This window comes from Plectropomus leopardus, chromosome 21 (genome assembly GCF_026936395.1).
Source record: "Plectropomus leopardus strain MGB_pleo_1.0 chromosome 21, ASM2693639v1, whole genome shotgun sequence".
In the NCBI taxonomy this organism is placed as follows: domain Eukaryota; kingdom Metazoa; phylum Chordata; class Actinopteri; order Perciformes; family Serranidae; genus Plectropomus; species Plectropomus leopardus.
Genome location: NC_142196.1, coordinates 6,139,807 through 6,156,344, shown reverse-complemented (window position 1 = coordinate 6,156,344; position 16,538 = coordinate 6,139,807). Strand labels below are relative to the sequence as shown.

The window sequence follows — 16,538 nt, the reverse complement described above, 5'->3', positions numbered from 1 at the left end:
CAGGTGCAAGTTTGGAGACAGCCGAGGAATGGGAGCTGCCAAGAGCTGGAGGAAGAAAAACCTCTTACCTAGGTTCTTGTTCAGTGCAATCAATCTTGTTAAGTGCAATCAATCTTGTTCAGTACAATTGGTAAAACTTCATTTAACTCCCATCAGTTACTAAATCTTTTATAGGTCACTCCCCCTCCTAAAAAAGAAGTTTAAGTATACACTATAGTTAGAATATTTTCACCGCTATACCTTGCTGTAAGACAGCCATTACCAACAAGGATTTAAAGCCGTTATATCAAAAACACCAGACTCCATTGAGAAAAAAAATCATTTTATTCCACCAAACGGCAGAGCTGCTGGTCTAAAGCTGCCTCAATCCGCTATTGTGAAAGGTAAAGCGGAACAAATATTCAAATATAGTGTACACTTAAACTTTCTTTAGGTGGGTAGAATGCCCCATCCACAGCAGTACACTGCTTAGTTTTTGTGCCAGTTTATTTGGTTGTTCAATGACGTTAGCGAAGCAACACAGCACATAAAATAAGTACAACAGAAACATCAGATAGTCAGATCAGATCAGATCACCATGTTTAACTCTTTATCTTCGTATATTATGGTTACCACTAAAAACAGAAATAAACAAGTTTCATTATTTACATATCTCCACACTTCAAAACAGGAGCCAGTTTTCTTCCCAAAAGTGTCTTTTGTTGTTAGCTCAATGTCACAGTGATTAGGTCTATTCTGTTACAGTCGCAGTTTAAATTGGTGTTATTTTGAATAAAGCTACTGTCTTAAAAAAAAGATTATTTGTTCAACACTTTGTGGCCTAACTGAACGTGAAGTGAGCAAACATCAGTTCAGTTGTATTGTTTCCTATTGAAATGTTGCAATCGACTGCATGCAATGCAACGCTGCTGTTTAGAGCTAAACTTTTGTAAGCTGCCCTGCTTCTATTTACTGCTGTTGCTCACTTTGAAAGCACACCACAGATGAATTATCTATGCGATACCTGCTCATTTACCGGCAAAAAACTAAATAAGGTGGCAGCTGGCTGCCAGAAACGAAAAGTTTCTCGTAAATGACCATTGCTTCTAATAACCTCTTGCTGCTGGCTACATTGTATGTCATTTGCAGTAAGTATCACAAAATAAAACATGTTTTATATTCAACAAGTACACGCAGAGAGATGCATCTTTTAAATGGTAAGGTCCCTAGTTGAACGCACAAATCAAAATCACAGACTTTATAGTACTTTTTCAAGCACTCATTTTTGTTTTCGAAGATCAATTGATTTTTCCACAACTATCTGTTGCAAGAAAAATTCCTATACTTATCATTTGACTACTGCTTATTAACTGGGAAAGTACAGCTCAAAACTTGTGCTAATAACTGACGGTGGTCCAGTGTGAGTGTTTTGCAGGCTAGTGAAAGATACTGGTGCTGACTATATACTGGTGTTTACCATCAACTGGGGCTCATAGGGCTTAAGCAAATAATTGCAACCATGGCCATTCTTCGTTTCCACGTTAAAAACAAATATCTTATACATTTTATTTCAAAAATATCATTCTGTTCTCCGCTCAAATATATTAAAGTATTTTTTTGTCCAATTTTCAAGGTATTTAAGGACTTAGATTTCTGAGTGTCACCTTGAAGTACTTCAAGCACCTCCAGCACCTTGTAAGAACCCTGTAGATAGCATACATTTTTTGTTAACATGAAATAACAGGGGTGCAAATTTAATGAATACAGTGTGGACAGAGAGCTCTTGCTGTTAGGACACCATGTAAAATTCATATTTGGCACACATTTCCCGTGAACAGATTTTGTGCAATGCTTCTGCCACATGACAATTGCATAGAAGATGCACAACCAGGACATTGTTTTGTGTTTTTGGCAATAAAAGTGCGAAACAAATAAGCTCAGGAAAATTATATGGAAAGTATTCCAAAAGTAATCAAAAGCATTCAGAATATGTTACTTAGTTTGAGTAATCTAATAGAATATGTTACAAATTACATTTTAGGACACAAATTTAGTAATCTTTAATGGAATTTGTTTTGTTTAAGTAACCCTCCAAACATTGTATATGACATAGGATAACTGATCTGGGGACACTTACATTTTCTGGGAGGACAGGCGTCCAGGTAAAGAGGACACAGAGAATTCTGCTTTCATCTTGCTCTTGGCTCCTGGTCCCTGCTTTTTCTTCTGTATTTCCCAAGACTTCTCCTCTCCAGAGCTCTTACTGGGCTTCTTTTCCTCTGCCTTACTGTAATGATGTGAAATAAGAGTCATTATGCCTGCTTCTATTTTGAAAACGGTTATTTTTCTAACATAATCATTATTTAACAATTCGAGACAGGGGTTCAGCGGGCATTTTTTTTTCAAGCAATTGAGATACTTTTATCTGGAGCCAGTTTCTCCTCAAATGGGTATAGTTATCACAAGGTACAGCTGCAACAGCTCAGCCCTTGCTAGATCTATTTATCAATCAAAGACCATATGTGACAGATCTTTTGGGGGATTTTTTTCTAAGACTTTTTCCCAACATTTCTGTCTGTAATTGAGCAAAAAAGGTTTTCCACACTTTGAACGTATCCATTAACTCAGATCATTGTGTAATCAGGAATATTTGTGCTTGCCCTAAAATTTATAAACCATATAACCATCTTTTTATAATGTGTGACTGCTGGCAGACACGCTGAGCAGATGTGACAAAGGCTTGGCACCGCCGTCATCTAAAGCTCATCTCCTCATCAAGAGGGATCCCCACCTCGCACAGTACGCAGTAGCATAAAGATATTTCAGGACACATCTTACGAGAGGAATCATCACATACCCACATGGAGACATGAGACCGAGATTCTTCCATCTCGGACATGGTTCATATTTCTTCTCGCCGCCTGCCTTGTTCGGCGCATGCTGTTGCCTCGCCTTCTCATGCACATTCTTTTCCTGTTGCTCGTAAGACCTCTGGGGTTGGCCTTGTTCCTCCGCATCAACCGATTCCACATGCTGGATCTTTTGTGTTGATGGAAGTTCTTGAACTGCAAAATCCTGTTGGTAAGTGGAAAAAGACAAAGACTGCAGCATAAGGGAAAAGGACCTCTTTTAATACGCATTCTAGTGGTGAGATATACAATAAATTTCGTTTGTAAAACCATATGCACTGGGGTTACAAATTTCTCCAAATGATGCTTATTAAAGGAACAGTGTGTACAATTTAGAGAGATTTAGTGGTGTCCAGAGGTGAGGATTACAGGTTGCAACCAGCTGAAACTTCTCCTGGTTAGAATTCCTTCTGTGTTCTTTGTTTAAGGAAGTCTATGCCATGAGCTTAATTATTGCAGAAGCCTCTTCCTCTCCAAAACAAATAGACAAGGTGACTTAAACTTGCAAAACCACTGAATAAAGAAGTTTCATGGTAAATAATTGGTGTTTTTCCAACGCTCTTTGGCATTTTGGAGATGGGCTGTTAGAAATCAGAAATTAGAAATGCGTTACTCCAACTTTGTTCAGCACTTCGCAGACAGCTCGTCGAGCAGCTCCTGCTGTGTGTGCTCGCTTTATTTCTGATCCAAACATTCCAAAAGTAAGCTGAATTATCCACAGAGGTCTCTTCCTCTTCAAAACAGACTACATGATTTAAACCACTAAAAACACTGAATAAAGCAGTTTCAAATTACAAATGAGTGTTTTTCTGATACTGTTTTGCATGCCAGAGAAGGGTTATTAGCCTAGCACATGTTAATGTGTGCTCATCTTTTTCATTAGTAACTTAAGGTACAAATTCTTAGGAGGTTTTTACAGGGAGTCAAATTATCGATAATGGTCCCCTCCTACCGAAAACAATCAGATAAGGTGATTTAAAGCAGTAAAAACACTGAATAAAGCAGTTTCATACACACACAAAAAATCAGCATCCTCTAAATGCCTCTTGTAACAGATGGACTTCGTATTATGGTGGCCAATGTGAAAACGCAAATGTCCCTATCTAGAGCCAGTGCTTGATTTATCTGTTCGGAGCTTCTGCTAAACATGGCAGCGCAACTTGGCAATCTCCATCGATGAGGACCCGCCCCTTATGTGGTTCATTCTACGGCAACAAAACAAAACAATTCTTGTTTTTGTGTGATTATTCACTAAAGAAAATACTAATTCTACTCCATGTTTGCCAAAATGTCCCCCTAAGTCCTACACACTGGGCCTTTAAAAAAGTCACTCTGATGTTCACTTGTGCTTCTTGTGAGGCTGAACTATATTTTCCACCGACCATCTGACATGATGCCTCCCTCCTCATTATCTGAGACACATTACTTATTAACGTCTGACAAAGTGTTGGCCATTTCACTCCGAGGAGTGGCATATAAAAACTACAGAGCAGTATCGCTGACACATGAAAAACATAAAATTCACATAAAAGCTCTCTCTCAACAATGTACAGACCTCCATAATAATTTAGTCTTTATTGAGGTATTGGAATAAAATAACACTTTCCCAAAGCTTTATACAGAAGAGGTCCCCCTCTGTTAATTGCCTGAACACTATCAAAAACTTTATTGTTTCTGTACGTTTCTCCACCTAAAACCTTGCAGCTTGGCACAGACAAAGTAACGCCTTTGTGTCACTGTTATTCAGTTATGATTTTTTTTTCTAAAGTTTTGAAGGTCTTTATACCAAACTTTACAACCTATACATGAATGCCAACAAGACACATATGAATGGTTTGCAGGCAGGAGAATTTTTAATCACAGACACCTGCTCTGCAGAAATAGCTCAGACTGTCATTGGTTGTTAGGGGCTCAACATTTTAAAAGGCAGGGAAAAAGAATTAAGATGTATTTGTATGGCTTGTGTTCACGCACAAGCTGGAGCCAAGCATGCCCAATCACTTTTCCAAAGACTTGTTTTTCATAAAACACAAAGTGACCTGCTATTGGAAACATACAAGTCAATTCACCCAACCACAGACCCACAGTCTGACTTTATTAGGCTAACCAACCTTCTTTAATTCTATTATATGTGAAATGGACAAAGTCCATGCGCTTACACAGAAGGGAACACTTCACATTCTTTGACATGCCACAGTAAAAAGTCCTTTTTCAGGTGCCATTCTGCATCTAAGAGCACTACAGGCCAGGAGACAAATGCTGTGTTAAGCCGAACTGACGCCTGAAATTCTAAACTCATTTTTATAGCAGGTGACATTCAATCATTAGCTCTTTTCTTATTGCTTCATTTGACTACTACAAACTCCAACTATTTACACGTGCTTTGGGTAGACTTGTATCTAATGACTTGATCCATACTGATGGAAAATCAGCAGGGCAGCAAATCTGAAGCCATTGGCCATAAAACATCTGTCAGTGGCAAGATTCAAGCAGCCTCCTCTGACTGATTATGACAGTGAGGCGGTCTATATTAATTTCAGGATGTGAAGAACGAAAACAAATCTACAACCCAGGGAGCTCTTGCTCTTCAGCAAGCGTCTTGTGCATGCAAACACACCGCATGTCCAATTTCCAATCACGCTGTGATGTCAAAACGAATCCACAACACTGAACAGAGAAGGCGAGTCTGCTTCCTCCCTGCGACGCAGGCCTCGTCTCCTTTGGCTGCCTCTGCTCGTTTGATTGAGGCTGTCTAATCTAATAGAACTGTTAAAAAAGACCTGCTTCCTCACTTTGGAAACGAGCAGATATGTTTGGAGATTAGGTGTTGTTATCTTTGGCTATCTCCTTGCAAGTTTGGGCTCTCCGAGTTGCAATCAGGGAACAGAGCCGGAGCTGTGCGAGATTGTGTTTCTGACAGACACCGCTGCTATTGCTCTCTCAAATTAAAACTGGAATGGATCGTGTCCGAAAGAATGACTGCAATTACTTAATATCTCAGACACAGGATGCATATTGCGCCATTTGATTGCTGTCGTCAGCAATCAATCAAATGAATTTCAAAGCAGTGCGTTTTTAAGCTGACCCTGTCATGTGAAGGTGATTAGCTCAAGTAGAGGCAGAGAGAAAATTTTCAGCAGTGAGAGGGAAACAAAAGTTACAGGACACTGCGAGCCACATATCAAAGGAGTTAAAGAATCCAGCAGAAAAAGACCTTGACAATGATTTGTGCCTCCACAAACTGGTTCACGGCAATTTTTACTGCGGCTGTCCGTCATTTTTAGATCTTTCAGACTCCTAGCATCACTCTTCACACAGGACTCGTAAAACATAAAAGCCTGAATGTCTATTTTTTACACACTTCAGCCTGGCACTACTCATTGGTTTATTAAAGTTTTCACTAACCCCATTCCAGCTTGCTGTAGCACCTTTAGATCTATCACCACACCAGTAACAACTTAACAGACATCATGAAAGTGCTGTGTATGCTGCACAGTGTAGTATTCAAAGAATTTCAATGTAACTCCCATATCACTTAAAATATAACAGACCCTAAATAGTAAACTACAGAGTGAGCAGGGAATTGGGATTTTGAAAGACATCTTTACTGACAAATGTTGAGTGACACAATGGTCATTTTTGCAATCATAAAATGAGGAGCAATGCATTGTGGAGTTGTTTACACAAAGTAATGAGACATGCCAGGGATGCAATTTTTTTCCTTCGACTGCTGGAATTTTTAAGGACACATCATGGTGCGTAAATTTTACAATCAGAATTTGGACATACAAATTATATTGTTGAAATTTAATATAGGCAGTGCAATACTTAGTTAATAAGGTGTGATTTGGGACACAGCCTAAAACCCCTTGCCCACCAAAATCAGTGTGTGTAAATGTTTTTTTTAAAACATGGGTAAATCTGCTAAAAAAGGCTTTAGACTGCTTTTCTATTGCCAGTAGAGCAGAGCTGAGTACATAGTTCTGCAGCAGATGAGTGTGCCTTTCTGTTTGTGTTTGTGGGTTGTTTGGTTTGTGTTTGACCTCATGGACAAATCAGAGAACAGGTAAACAGTAAAAAGCTGCATGGAGAGAGGTATGTGAAAACTTTACAGTGGTTACCCCTCTTTATATACATCTCTTACTTATTCAGTCTCTCTTTCAAACTTGCATCTCAACAGTGAGGTAGCTGAAATTAGCATGTTCACCCGAGTGTTGTGTTTCCATCAATGCCAAGCAGAGCTGGAGCTGATAAATACCATTGAGTACTACAGAGTCATTTGACCCAAGTGTGAATGCCGATTGTACACTTTCACATAGCATTAAGTCAGATGTTAGCGATTTTTAGCAGGTTTTTTTGTGCCAGCCATTTGAGCACTGCTTGCAAAATTCAGAGCATTGTTATGGCAGCAAACTGCTATTTGTTATATAAAGATGTAGTGGAGTATCTGCATCTTGAGCAGAGAATGAAGTCTCTGTGGTTTGTTGTGGTAAGACAGCCTAGCCGCATGTTCATGTTAGTGCTTGTGTGTATCCCACTGGCTAACACCATTAGCTTTGTCAGCACTGTTGCTGTTGTTCAGCGGTTTATGAAGTTAGCAAGCCACCGCCATGTCCGTGTTGAGAACTGTGCACAGACAACTAATTTGCATGGAATTTTGCATCAAGCTCCTTTAAACTAAATTTTCATGTCAGCCTGCTAACATGCTCACATAGATAATGGTAACATGCTGATGTTTTGCAGGTGTGATGTTTACCATGTTCTCCATCTTAGTTTGGCACGTTACAGTGAAAGAAATTTGCTTATTGGCACTTCACAAAAATTACAGCTGAGGCTGATGAGAATGCCATTAGTTTTGCAGGTATTTGATCAATATAATGTAAACAGATAATACTGCTAAATGAAACATCAGGATGAATGTTCAAATGAAATTTTGTCCAAACCACCTTGTTGGACATTGATAATCACCAATGTCATTAGGATTCATCCTCCAGGGACTATGAATGTCTGAAAAAAATGAATGGCAAACCATTCATAGTTGATGTTGAATGTAAATGATCAACCATCAGACCAACATTGCCATCCACAGTGCCATGCTGCTTAACTCATTGAGTGCCAACCCTATTATATAATGGAAAGTGGCTTGTGCCAGCTTTTCTGGCCATTTTGAGTCATCTTTCAAGACCCACAGAATATTTTGTACAAAGACTCTGAAAACACTGAATAGCTCAAATGAAAGAAGAAACTCTCCTTTTCATCATGGAAAAAAAACGTTTGCTTGCACCTTGTTCCATTCTTGATTTATCTGAAGTTGAATAGAGGCTAGTTTCATCAAAAATACCACGTTTCTAGAAAGCTGAGACAAAAGTATTTTTGTGAAAGGGAGTCTGTCAAGCAAAACAGTGATCTGAATGTTGTAATGTAATTTTGCCTTCAATGACATAAAAGACACCTGAAAATTGTATTACAAATGTGTGTAAATATGCAAAGTACAGCACAATGCAACGAACCATGGCCCCAGTTCAGAGAGAGAAAAACCACAAAACAGAACTGGAGTCCTTCCAGTTCTTCCAGCATCCACTGGCGAAACTGGCCACTTGCCCCCTTTCCGTTTTTTGGGGGGCATTTTATGCCGATATTGAATTGATGTAGCTTCGTTGCTGTAGTTTCAAATCGCCTCCGTACAGATCACTCTGCTCTCTGATCCCGGCTACTCCACTTCATGCTTTGATCTACCGTCTTTTGTACTACAACTACAAATCCCAGCAGCCCCAAAATTACACACAGGGAGCGTGAGAGCGCCCCCTTGTGCAAGCTGCCGAAAACACACTTTGACGTATATATACATCAATGGCACTCAATCGCTGGCTTTTGAATGGCGTATATATACGTCAATGGCACTCAATGAGTTAATAAAAAAGTTTAGCATTAATGACTGTAAAAGACAACTTTCAGTGCACAGTAGTGATTGTACAAATACTTGCGTGGAAAATGTCTCTATTCAATGATTTCTATTTTAAGAATATAATTACTGCCCCCTTCTTTTAAGCAAAAGGACTGCTGTCCATATTTAACAGGCAGTGAGCAGTAAGTGGTTTTTTTAATGCATTGATGAGCCCGTGATGATGCCACATTTTCCAACAAACATCACTGTGAGTGAGAAAAAAGGAGATCATATTTTAAATGATTAACAGATTTTCGGGTGCATCTGGAATCTATTATTGAGGCGATTTGTTATGTCGTCAAATTACTAAAGCAGGAAATAGCACTACTGAATAAATCACACGCATGCGAATGTCTGGAAATGAGTGTGTGTGTCTGTCTGTGTGTGTGAGGGGGTGGGTGGGTGGCGAGTGGGATGGGGCTTGTGCTGTTTTGATCTTGGAACACGGAGGTCGGTTTTAGAATTTTTTCAACACAGTGACAACCAGACACTAGCTCACTAGCGTGGAACAGCACAGACACTGATTACACAATCCCAACTCTGTTTATGCATATGAGTCACACAGCATCAGGGATCAAATCAGAGGTTTGGAGAGAAGGACCTCGTTCATGGGACAAAGAGGCATTTCAACACCCACACATTCCTGCTTCGAGAGCTAAAATTCAAGGCTACAAAAAAGGAGGTCCTAATGTGTTGATGATAATTGCATCTGCCTGTGTTCCACTGTACCTGCTTGTTTATGTTCTCTGCAAAATGTGGAGATCTGCTCTTCAGAAGAGCTCTCAGGTCTTCGTACAAATCGCTTGTTCGCTTGTAGCCACTCTCTTCCCCCTCCTGTTTTATGCCCTGTGAAAACAAAGTGAAAAACAGCTTCATTAATTCTAAAAACCACAATTATAATGTGACCCACATGTCAGTTGGAATAGCTGAGGTTAGAAAGCTCAGTGTCTCGAGGCAGCCTCAGAAAGGAAGTGTAAAACCATGTAAACCGCTAAATTAGGTTTAAGACAGTGCCGCTCTTTGAGGTTTCATTTGCATCTGTGTCGCCCATTCGGTGTAAGGTTGTAGATTTTTCACCTTGGCTGAAACATTTCCAGGTGAAGAAACAGAGGCAGGAAACCTACAGCTTGTCAGCAATGTCATAAAAGAGCGAAAGGTGCTGCAGCACGCAAAATCCTCTTTTAGGAATGATTGCTAACATATTCAGAGAGATTCCTGGTATTTGGAAGATTTCTATACACTGATGGACTTTTGGTGCTGACACTTAACCCTCTGAAACCTGAGCAGCATAACAAGAAACGGCAAGAAACCAGTAAAACGTTGAAAATTACATCAAAATAAGTAACAAGAAAAAAACAAAAACAAACAAGTAAGTGTCCTTAATAGTTTTTTTTTGTGCAACATCATTTTAAATAAATGATTAAAAGAGTTATTAATGTAATTTTCTGGCCATTTTCCCTCCTGTTTTTCATAATTTCTAATAATCCCCCCTTGTAAGGTCATTTTCTTTTACTATTCTTTTTTTTTTGCTATTTATGGAACATATCTTGCCAAATTGCTACTTTAGTTTTTCCTGTGTTTTTGAAAAAAAAGCAACATCTTAGCACAAGACACAACAGAAAAAAACTGATTTTGATCCTGTTCTTAAAGGGTTAAAAGCCTGATGCTTGTTTTTTTTTATCATCAATCTGGGGTTAATTTATGAATGTAATTAAACACTTTGGGTTGTCATATAATCATTAGGAAAAACATCAGCTGGTTTTCTTTTTCCAAAAAAAATTTACTAGGTTAAGAGACTTTTAACAGCATCAGCAAGCATGTGGAACTTAACGTTGTTGTTGTGGTACATGTATTTATTGTAAACTTAATGATTTTATTGGATTTTGGTAATCTGCTCGTACTGACTGCACATGTCTATTGTCTAAACATGTTGGATGCAATTTACCACGGTGCTTTACGTTTTTCATTACTGGGTGTGGTTACCTCGTAGACCACTGTACTTTGTTTTAACACTCCTTCCAGCTGGAACCATGTGCAGAGGGACTTAGAAATGCCAGAAGTGATTATCTTTAACTCAAGTCAGTTTTAAAGGATCTAGAAAATAGCACCCTTGGTCAATGCCTTTGCTACTAAATGTATTTAGTTTTAGTTTAAAAATGATTAAACATTAATTTCAGATCTAGATTAGTTTTGGAAACAAGTTTAATTTGCAAGTTACTTGTGCTTGTTGTGCGCCTTTGTGTTAAATCTCAATGAAAGCTTTACACACTTAAACAAAGCAAGAACAGAAAATCAATCAAATAGGGATGACAGCTGTATCAGATCCTGTGTTTTGCGTTGTGGTGGTCTGGATTTTGTTTATCCTTGAATCATGGATCATAGCTGTTATTGGTGTTTTGGATCTTCACACAATTAGAAAGATTAACATGAGAATATTAATATACTATAGGAGCATTGCAGTGCTCATCCAGGGCTCTGTGTATTATATGGTCAGCTACTAGAGCGCAGAATGATAACATAATACAAAGCGAATTACAGGAAGGGACTGTTTTTGGCTCTTTGGGAAACTAATAATAATAATATTCAGGCAGTTTAACCCTTTGATACATGGGCAAATTGGCTCGATTTCTTTAAAACGCATAGGCAGAAGGCAAATAGCACCATAAGAAGGAATGACCCAGAAATTAGTAAGAAATAAGTAAGAAGTGCAAGAAAATAAAGCAAAAAATAATAATACACCCCCCCCCCCCAAAAAAAAACCAAAAACATCAAACCAAAAAAAGCAGAAAGAAACTGCTTTACAATTAGAATAATTATATCTAAAAATAATAATGGTAATCTTACGTGTAATTGTCGGGAAAAATTTCCCTATTTTTTTTTTTAAATACAATTTTCTGAATCTACAAATTTCTTACAATTTGTGGGACATTTCTTGCCAAGTTGCTCATTGCTTTTTTTCCCAAATCTGACAGATATCCAACCAGTTTGCTCAGGGTTCAAAGGTTAAAATACCACTGAAAGGCATCTGAAGGCAGCACAAGATAAGTGACTTAGCTCCAGATTTCAAAGGGTTAACTATCTCTGTTATTTGTCATTCAATGAGATGCTTTTTTAATGATATAACAAAACACAATACTTGAGGAAGCCAATTTGCCTTCATTTTAACTAATGGGGGACAGTAATGGACCTGGATAATAGATCGGGGGGCGCTGGCCCTAAAAAAAGGTTGTGAACCACTGGTGTAGATAGATGAGCAGATGATGAATTGTGTTCATGGATGATTGAGCACATTTCATTACACTGACAACTGTGAGCTGAGATGTTGTTATAATGTTGATATTGTAACAGTTGTTAGGGAGGAGGATACACAGAGTAACGACAGTTTACAATCAAGATTTATGGTTCAGTAAAAGGAACTCGGAGTAAATCTTTTAAAAATCACTAGAGCACTACATACCGAACATACAGAGGCAAATTTGCTGCCACTTAACAGACTGTGCAATAATGAATTGACCTATCAAACATTATTTTCCAGAACTTTGCTGAACATTTTCTCACAGAGAATATCACACAGACAATGTTACGCTGACTGTTGCAGCTGATGTAGTGCGGCAGTGCTATATCTTCCTCGTCTTACCCCATTGAGAAAAACTCCAGCAGTGCTGCAGGTGATGTAGAGCGTCTCAGTGTCACAAGGCTCAATCACAAGGTAACAAATCTCATCGTGCACCTGTCTCCATGGAGGGGAGCGGCAGCCGTTTGAGAATATATAATCTGAAAAGAAGACCAAAAAAAAGTTGGCAATCTTGCTGCAACCTTTATATTATGTTTCACAGCCTGATAGCAATAACAAGTTTGTCTCCAAAGGAAGAAGGAAACAGGGGAAAACAGTGGAACAAAAAGAGAAATCATCGCAAATGCCTGGGCTGCTTAAGAGGATGACATAGTAGTCCAAGCAGCACAGGTCTGAGACATGAGCCCAGGATAGTTTCACGTGCAATATAAATCATTATCTAAAAAACAGAGCCACTTAAAGACAGAGATCATATTTTAAGGCTAGGTGGGAGAGTATTTTTAAAGACTGTGTCAATTCAAATTGAGAAATGGGGACTGTTTGTACCACTTGGTGTGCACATGCTTTGTTAGGCCATGATAAATATGCTGCAACGAAGCAAAAAGGCATGTACTGACTAATGACTCGGTAAACTGGAATCTGACAGATATAATGACTTCCATGTCTTTTGTGGCGGCAGAACACATACTTTTTATGCTTCGGAATATCCAGCATTAGTGCTAATAGCAATTGCTTTCCTCGCAGCCCCGCGAAATGTGGAGATAATTCAAACCTGATGTGTATCGAACCGACTTCAACACCCTCTTTTCCCCTTCGCTGAAGAGGCGTGTCAACAACTCCACTTCATTCTTCACTGCGGTGGGGTCAAGCCTGACTTGTCTGTAATGAAAATGTAGAAAAACAAAACAAAACAAACTTACAGTTCATCTCATTCATTCATGGTTCCTTTTTCTAAACCCGCTGCCTATTCCAATCAAAAACAACCACATGTCGTAGTCAAACTGGTTCGGTCTGAGTGAAACAGGATAGCCGTGAAGGATGGGTAGATAATCAAACTGAGTGCTGAGAGAGATGGAGGAAACACCTACCCAGATATCTCTTTGAGGCACTTGCTAAGGAGCTGGTTGTCCAAATTTTGGAGCAAGAGGAACAGCTTGACCTTGACCTCCGTGTCCTTGTCTTGCTCTTCCTCTTTCACTTTGTCTACCAGACTTAATACATCGGTTTCGGCGTCTTCCTTCTCGAAAAGGCCGGCAAAGTTGGGACCTAGAATCTTAACCACGAGGTCTCTATTTTCTGAACAATAAAAGAGAATTTTCAGATTCAGCCTGATCACTGTGTTTCCAAAAATGTGAGTTCATTTTGAACCAAGAACACAGCAGGCCGCATATGTACTATATTTTTTTCCACATCTTTTGCCAAAGCATTTTTTCACATTCTTTATGTAATCTTCTGTCAGACGAATACATATTACCTTATCTCTTTTTGGCAGTGGCCCTAAAGTAAACACATATCTGTAAAGAATTACCACTGGCACCATAATTGGATGGTTGTAGAGAATAACGAGGAGGACAAACAAATTAAGTCTGCGGGTTATGGAGGTATGCTGGTGGCTGGACTACTTAGGATGCAAATTAGATTCACATCTCGTCCTGTGGTCATCGTGCTTACCTTCTAGACAGGCTTGAACCTCCTCCAGCTTCTTATCATCTGCCAGATGAACTAGTTTAGAGAGCTGGCTGAAGCTGCGTACATAAACATTAGGAGGGGAGAGCTGCAACAATGGATGCCCTTCACTGTCTTTCTCGTGGGACCGAACATCTGAGTCACTGAGGAGAAAAGAAAACAACTTTAATACTTCAGTTTGATCCCTATTATGTCTTTTTTGGTGTCCGGTTATAAATGCCAATGCACTAAAGGAAGATCAGAGTCTGTATTTTTGTTTTTGTACTTCTCCGCTTCCAAGCTACGAGATACAGAGCTAACCGCACACTGAAAGAAGAACTTCTGATGAAATAAAACGGAATGTACTCAGTCTAACTGAAGCTGAAAAACAAATTAATTATAACCTACTGCTTTGAGTATGGCCAAGGTAAAATACATTTGGACACCATGGTGACAGCATATCCTGCACAGACACGTAATACTGAAAGCACTGGCCAACCAGCTGCCTGCCTCATGATTAGACCAACCTGATGTCATAGTCGGTTTTGAAATCAGATGCCACTAAAGTGGTACTCCACTGGAGAGGCTTCTCGAACACATGCTCAGCCTCCTGTGGGTGCCGGGAGCTGAACTGCTCCACAAAGCGAAGGATTTCTTTCAACAAGGACTCATTCATTGGCGTGGACTCAAGTTTGCCAGTACCAGAGCTGGCCATGGTCCACTGGGCTGCCCTCGACAGTGATACCCCCATAGCACCGGCCAGAATATTCTGAAATTACAAATTTGAAACAACAATATCTTGAAACAACAACATTTTAAACAGTGTATGGCTTTACTCTAATTCACATTTGATCAACTTTGGGCTTGTGGAGATATTTAAAGAAAAGGCCATGTGAGAGTTCTCAGACATTTGCTTGATGTTTTTCTTTGTCCTATGTCATAGTAAACTGAATATATTGTTTTGGACTGCTGGTCAGATAAAACATGCTATCTGACTATGTCACAAGGAGATTAAGGGAATTGTAAGTATTTTTCACTTCTTTACAACATTTCAAAGCTCAATCAATAACAGTGCGCAATTGCATTGACATGAATAACCCGTTTAAGAGGCTTATCCTTGTTCGGATCATATTTGGAAAATGGTGTTCACATAAACAGGGACAAATCTAGTTATCTCTAGTCTAGATCTAGTCCAGATTTCTCATTTAGGAAATGTGTTATTTACATGCTCAAACACTTAAACAGGATAATCCAAAAAAACAGTAATAGACAGGTTATTCATGTCTGTGTAAACATACTAAAAAACATTTGTCAGATTATTGGTTATTTAAAAAAAATGTATTAGTTGCATCTGTTTTGCAAATCGTCATTAAACCATATATGCTCAACATGTCTGAAATTTATATTATACTATTTTTTTATGGAGCACATTTAAGACAAACATTCTCCAAAATGCTTTGTAAAAATAAATAACAAATGGCCATAATAAAAACAAAACAAAACAAAAAAAAAACAAAAAACAGGACTGATCAAATTTTCGTAAAAGGCATAAATAAGAGAATATAAGTAGATTAAAAAAGCACACAATATCTAATTAAAATCATAACACAAAAATAACATTGCCCAAACAAAACAAACCTGAAAAAAAAACAGACAAATCCATCAAGAGCTTATTCTAATTCTATTTTTTCTTTTCTTTTTTAAAATGTTATTTTTATTTCTATTTTTATTTAACTATTTCTTTTTATCTTTTTATTTTTCACTTTTTTCCTCTCTCTCTTCCCTCTTGATGTTGTTGACATTGTTACAAAGTTATTTGCAATTATGTACGTTTTTTTTTTTTTTTAATCCTAAATTGTTTAGAGTTTTACACTGATCTGCAGCGTGATTAGGTCAGCTGTGGCAGTCTCACCAGCTGATGTTCATCTGACTAATTACAGCAAAGGTTATATTGACATGTTGCACCTCTCATTGTCATGTCCCCCCATCAACTAGCCTTTATAATAAAGCTTTTTAACGTTAACTTTATGGACATGTTGTGTTTATGGTGCTATCTCTGTAACTATTTGCTATCAAACTTGTTATTGCTGTTATTTGTTAAGTGCTTCGTTTCTACATTAATTTCGACGTATACAAAGAACACCGGGCGGTGTAAGCTTAATTATGCTAATTTACGCTTTACGCTCGTAAGCAAAGCTGATAAACAGCAAACGTTAGCTTAACTACAACCATTTTCAGCGTCTCCTCGTCAGTTAAACACACCTTACATGTTATCACCATGGTTTGTCACGTATTAAAATGTACTTAAAAGCAAACTTACCGCGTATTTTTAGGTTCCTCTCTACTTTCAAACTTTCACCAACAGTTTAGTAGCAACGGTGTCCATAGAAACCACACCCCCCATACCCGCCCCCGTCGGTTGCTATGATACGGCCAAATACAACGGAGTGCGAGCTGGGTCAAAAAC

General features: G+C 38.6%; 1 protein-coding gene across 1 annotated transcript in view; it reads right to left on the bottom strand.

The window, feature by feature from the left end:
* The window catches only part of odad2 (outer dynein arm docking complex subunit 2), a 57,089-nt gene extending 40,551 nt beyond the window's left edge, over positions 1–16,538 (bottom strand). Inside the window, exons 1-10 of the mRNA XM_088072341.1 lie at positions 16,392–16,538; positions 14,599–14,840; positions 14,078–14,235; positions 13,495–13,702; positions 13,179–13,285; positions 12,470–12,606; positions 9,562–9,678; positions 2,837–3,054; positions 2,117–2,266; positions 241–244 (exon numbers count right to left, since the gene is read on the bottom strand). Of these exons, the coding sequence (XP_087928467.1) occupies positions 241–244; positions 2,117–2,266; positions 2,837–3,054; positions 9,562–9,678; positions 12,470–12,606; positions 13,179–13,285; positions 13,495–13,702; positions 14,078–14,235; positions 14,599–14,822 (1,323 nt within the window). The 5' untranslated portion in view covers positions 14,823–14,840; positions 16,392–16,538. The remainder of the gene's footprint in view (positions 1–240; positions 245–2,116; positions 2,267–2,836; positions 3,055–9,561; positions 9,679–12,469; positions 12,607–13,178; positions 13,286–13,494; positions 13,703–14,077; positions 14,236–14,598; positions 14,841–16,391) is intronic.